At 32.5% G+C, this 6,243-nt stretch overlaps 1 protein-coding gene across 1 annotated transcript; it reads left to right on the forward strand.

Annotated features, from left to right (window-relative positions):
* Positions 1 to 4,470: 4,470 nt before the first annotated feature.
* On the forward strand, positions 4,471 to 5,810 carry LOC114172252 (receptor-like protein 7). Its single transcript, XM_028056843.1, has 2 exons — positions 4,471 to 5,196; positions 5,295 to 5,810. Exons 1-2 carry the CDS (start codon positions 4,471 to 4,473, stop codon positions 5,808 to 5,810), a joined length of 1,242 nt encoding a protein of 413 aa, XP_027912644.1.
* The last annotated feature ends 433 nt before the right edge of the window (positions 5,811 to 6,243 follow it).

A 6,243-nucleotide genomic window follows, 5' to 3' on the forward strand; every position in this document is an offset into this window, starting at 1 on the left:
CAATGATCACCAATTATTTGGTGTGAGCAGATGTGGAAACCCCTGGTGATCGCAGTGCAGTGATGAGGGAAACGCTGCAACCTAGTCTGGCATGGGTTGTCTTTCGCTCCTGGAAGCATCTTTTGCATGCACTTTTGCCTTAATGCTTTAATTGCTCTATGAGCAAACTTTTATTTTAAATTGTTGCCTTTTAGTACTTTGTTGTAACTCTTCTTCCAGTATATTTATGGATAATGTAATGGTTGATACATATATACTCTTTGTCTTATACTCTATTTCATATTATATTTATGTAATGTTTTATTTAATAGATTTATCTCTATTTAAATGGGATGTCACAAGTTGCATGTCCAACTTAGAAAGGGACATCTTTTCATAAATTATAAAAGATATAATTTTAATGGTTGTATAAATATAGGATAAATTATGCACTTAAAAATCACATATATGTGCCATCTTACTAAAAGTAGTAGTATTTTATTTAAAAAATAAAGAAAAGAAAAACTATTTCGTGTATCAAGTTGGGTGATAAATAGTAATATATAAAAGTTTGAAATCAATTTTAAAGTCGTTTTCTTGTTCTTTAGTAGACTTTTAAAGTCATCTTCCTATAATATTGTTAATTTTAAAGTTGTTTTCCATATTTTTTTAATTTTGATTGGTTGTTATTTTGTAGTTGGCTTAAATAGTCATTTGGTCATAGTTTTGGTGAAGTTTTTTCAGTTTGGTCCTACTTTGAAATTGTTTTCAATTTGGTCATACTTTTCGTTAATTTCATTCAATTATATTATTTTCCTTAACTCCGTCTAAATAGTTAACGGAACAGTGGCCAGCGTGGTTCGTTTCTGTGACGTGGAGCACTGCTTAATGACGTGGTCGTTATTTTACTGTGCTAGCTTTTTAATTTTAATTAGAGAGTTTTAGGGTTTATAATTTGTCGAATTAGATTTAGGGATTCATTAGGATTTGAGGATTTCTTTGAATTGGGGGATTTCAGAGGCTATGCATGACCCACCATCAAAGATTATTTTTTTAATTTTGTGGTTTAGGGTTTGTTCTAAAACCCTAATCATTAACACTAATCACAAACAGTAATCAGCATGTTTATGATCTGTTTCAATTATCTTATTGCTATAACATGTTCAAAATCTCTTTTTACTCTAACTTACCATTTTGCTTGTGTTTGTCTTGTGTGGTTTTCCTTTTGCAATGATCATCAATTTGTTTGTGTGAGCAGATGTGAAAACCCCTAATGGTCATCGGGATGGTGGAAATGCGACAGTGTAGTACGCATGGTTGGATCTGGCTCTATAGAGCATCTTTAGGGGGCATTGTTGCCTATGTAATCTTTTGCTCTATGAGCAAGCTTTTTGGACAACTATCAAACTCTTATTATGTTTTGTTCATGGCATCGTGGTGTGTCTTAGTCTTTCCTTCTAAATATGTTTTTGGATAAATGTAATAGTTAGTACCTATGCATTTCATGTCAGGTGCTCATAGATTTATTTATTAAATGGGATGTCACATCTACTACACTCGCAAAGGTTGTTTTATTTTCAATTAAAACTCTGTCCACAAAAATTACAATATTTTTAAAATAAATATATGTTATCCAATCAAAATTGTTTTCTTTACTTATTTATAATCAGAGACTTTTGAAGTCGTAGTATTGATCTTTTATCAGTTTTAAGTCATTGGAATTATTCAAGCCCTAATGACAAGTTAGGAAAAATATGTAAAAGAATTTTTGAAACTTAAATTTTAGAAGGTGAATTATTTTATTATTTTTTGCATGTCCAACTTAGAAAGGGACTTCTTTTCATTATAAAAGATATAATTTAATGATTGTATAAATATTATTAGTTCTACAGTTATAAAGAATCACATGCCATTTTACTTAAAGTACTCGTATTTAATTTAAGAAAATGAAAAAAAAAAACTACTTCGTGTACCAAGATGGGTGATAAATCATAATATATAAAAGTTTGTAATCAATTTTAAAGTCCTTTTCTTATTTTGTTCTTTTAGTAGACTTTTGAAGTCATCTCCCTAAAATTTTGTTAATTTTAAAAATATAATTAGTTATTTTGCAGAAATATTTTTATCAACTTATGCTTCGAAATTGATGTTATTCTACCCATAATTAAGAAATACAAAATATTCTTTAAAAAATATTATTAAATATTTTAGTGGTGACAACTTGAAAAGTTTATAGAAAGAAGAATAACTTGTACAATTTATTTTCATAACTTAATAAATTATTTTACACGTATATTAGATTAATACTTTAGTCTTTTTAGGTTTTAGTGTTTTTTATAGTTTAAATTTCCACTTTAATAGAACTGGTTGAGATATTTGTTTATTAATAAAGTTTTAAAGTTTCAATTCAATATTTTACATTTCTAAAAACATTATTTTAGTCATTTTAACTAATAAATAGATCAATAGACACATCTACCAGTAATTTTATTAACATATTTAACGATTATATTAAAAATATATAATAAATCTTTTTTAAAATATAAAATACTATATTAAAATTTTAAAACTTAGTATACCACAACACAGAATTTCAAAAATCATAAAATAGTAGTAACTAAGTAACATTTAGCTCCGAATATTTTAGCTTTTAATGCAGAATAATACATTTGAGTTAAAAAAAATTATATATAGTCTTCCGCCAAAAGTTACGTCTTCAATATAATAATTATAAAATTTGGTTGCATATTATTTTGCATAATTATTTTGAATTTTAACCATAAGTACATGAATATATCATATATGTAACACTGTTTGTAGTTTGTGTAGATTGGGTGAATCTGGAATGGTATATATATGGCTGACTGGGAATGGTAACCTTATACCAATATCTACATGGACAATAATTAGACTCAGGTATTGTTTATCATAAGACCACTTCAGTCCACAAACCTCTAAAGAAATAAAAAGGAAAATCAATATGTTGTTGGATATCATGTACAGTAGAATAGTTAGACAAGATGAAACTGTAAGAAATAAAAACAAGATTGACCCCTCTGATTTGTGCCTTGACAGTTTACTGACAAAATCGTCTTGTGCACGGATATCTCTTTGATAAATATTCTTATCCCTGCCGCCAGAAGACAAAAGAGATGAACTCCAGGCCAAGGCTCCAACACGTAACCGATGACCCTCCATAGACCTTATCTTCTTGCAACGAGAAGCATCCCAAATCTACATGGACAATAATTAGACTCAGGTATTGTTTAATTGGTGGGTGGGAAAAAACATAAAATGAACTAGGAAGTGGGACGAACTAACCTCTTCTAATTGAAAGACGAACTTTGAGAGGAATTCTAGGGTCTCCGCACACTGTTGGCCAAATGGGAACGAAGAGCAAGTGGGACGAATCTCAAAACGCTGCAAATGGGGATGAAAATGGAAAATAATCGGTTCAAAACGCGTAAAATCAACCCATAATCAAACCCCAACAAGTTTGATGGCGAAAACCTTTCGAAACTCACCTGGAGGGGGTCGGAAATGGCGTCGCCGGCGGGAACTCTCGCGGAAACGATGAACAGCGCGAGGGTTTCTGCGTTTCGCGCATAGATAAACTAAAACTTAACGTCGGGGGTGTTATGTTCGACGTTAAGTGACGTCGGGGGTGGGAGGGCCGACGTAAAGGGACGTCTGGCGCGCGCTGGTCCGACATCAAGGGACGTCTGTCGAGCAGGGGGCCGACGTCCTTTTTTGAGTGACGTCGGGGTATTTTTAACAGACGTTAAGTAACGTCTGCCCGCTCCACGTCAGACGTTAAAAAGGTCTTGTTATTTACAAAAATGCCACCGGTCATTTTTAACGTTGGGCTTTTTTTAAGCAGACGTTATTAGGATGACGTTAAAGGCCTTTTTTTGTGTTAATGAATAGACACATCTACCAATAATTTGTTAACATGTTTAACGATTATATTAAAAATATATAATAAATCTTTTCAAAATATAAAATACTATATTAAATTTTAAAACTTAGTATACCACAACACAGAATTTCAAAAATCATAAAATAGTAGTAACTAAGTAACATTTTGCTCCAAATATTTTTAGCTTTTAATGCAGAATAAACATTTGAGTTAAAAAAAAAATTATAGTCTTCACCAAAAAGTTACGTCTTCAATATAATAATTATAAAATTTTGTTGCATATTATTTTTGTATAATTATTTTGAATTTTAACCATAAGTACATGACTATATCATATATGTAATGTTTGTAGTTTGTGTAGGTTGGGTGAATCTGGAATGGTATATATATGGCTGACTGGGAATGGTAACCTTATACCAATATCATCTCTTTTAATACATTCTGAAGAAGAATTGTGTGTTTGTGATGATAAGCATTAGAGTGTCAGTGATGAGTCCGATTGGTTTGAAAGTGATAATATTTATGGTGTGTTTGGTGGCATTCCAGATTGTTGGTGGTGAGAAGGAGATAAGATGCTTAGAAAGGGAGAGGAAGCACTCCTCCGATTCAAAGCTTCCATTGTTGATCACCATGGCATGCTGTCTTCTTGGACCACTCCTGATTGCTGCCAATGGAAAGGGATTTGCTGCAGCAACCTCACTGCTAATATCGTAAGCCTCGACCTTCATGGTGAGTATGATTATGAAACTGAATCATGGTCTTATTATATCAGCGGAAAGATCCACCAATCATTGATTGAGTTGCAACAATTAAAGTATCTCAACCTCAGTTACAATTCTTTTTCACATATCCCAGAGTTTCTTGGTTCTCTCAGGAACTTGAGATACCTTGATCTCTCATGCTGTTATTTTGACGGAAAAATTCCAAGTCAGTTTGGGTCTCTTTCTCATTTGAAATACCTTAATCTCGCTTCGAATAATCTTGAGGGTTCTATCCCTACTCAACTCGGAAATCTCTCCAAGTTGGAGTATCTTGATCTCAGAGGCAATTCTTTTCAAGGAAATTTACCAACCGAACTTCAAAGTCTCTCTAAGCTGGAGTATCTTGATCTCGCTTTCAATTCATTTGAAGGAAATATACCATCCCAACTCGGAAACCTTTCTAAGTTGGAACATCTTGACCTCAGCTTCAATATTTTGAAGGATATATACCATCTCAACTGGGAAGTCTTTCTAACTTACAACAACTTTATCTTGGTGGGGAAGATTATAATGGAGATCTCGAATTCAACGATAGGGGTAAGTTGCTGTCTAATTTCATTTCTTTAAGCCATCTTTACTTGTGGTCCATACATGGTCTTAATAGTTGTCATAGTTGCCTGCAAAACATTGCCAAGCTACCAAAACTAAGAGAGCTAAGCTTAATTGATTGTAGCCTTTCTGATCATTTTATCCTTTCATTGAGGCCTTTCAAATTCAACTTTTCTACTTCTCTTTTGGCCTTTGATCTTTCTGAGAACGCCTTCACGTCACCTGTGATACTTCAATGGGTGTCAAATATAACTTCCAACCTTGTTGAGTTGGACCTTTCTTATAACAACTTGGAGGATTCTGTATCCAAACATTTTGGCATGGCAATGAATTCTCTTGAGATCCTTGACCTTTCTTCTAATAGTTTCAAGGGTGAGGTTTTGAAATCCTTCATGAATATATGCACCTTACATTCTTTATACATGCATCAAAACAATTTAACCGAAGACCTTTCATCAATTCTTCAGAGTTTATCTAGTGGTTGCATTAGATACTCACTACAAGATTTGAATTTGGGAGAAAATTATATTAATGGATCTTTACCAGACATTTCAGCATTTTCAGTTTTGAAGTCATTGGATCTTTCATATATAATCGATTAGTTGGAATGTTAAAAGAAGGTAACAAATTACCATTTCAATTGGAATTTTTATCACTCTCATCAAATCTTCTAGAAGGCGGAATTCCAAAATCATTTGGCAATGCATGTGCTTTGCGCTCATTGGACATGAAGAATAATAACCTGAGTGATGAGCTTTCAATGATAATATATCACTTGTCTGGATGCGCTAAATACACACTAGATTATTTGAACTTGCAAGAAAATCAAATCAATGGTACGATTCCTGACCTGTCAGCATTTTCAGCTTTAAATTCATTGGATCTTTCAGCAAATCGATTAATTGGAATGTTAAAAGAAGGTAGCAAATTACCATTTCAATTGGAATTTTTATCACTCTCATCAAATCTTCTTGAAGGCGGAATTCCAAAATTATTTGGCAATGCATGTGCTTTGCGCTCATTGGACATGATGAA

Source organism: Vigna unguiculata, unplaced genomic scaffold (genome assembly GCF_004118075.2).
Source record: "Vigna unguiculata cultivar IT97K-499-35 unplaced genomic scaffold, ASM411807v1 contig_509, whole genome shotgun sequence".
NCBI classification, from domain to species: Eukaryota; Viridiplantae; Streptophyta; class Magnoliopsida; order Fabales; family Fabaceae; genus Vigna; species Vigna unguiculata.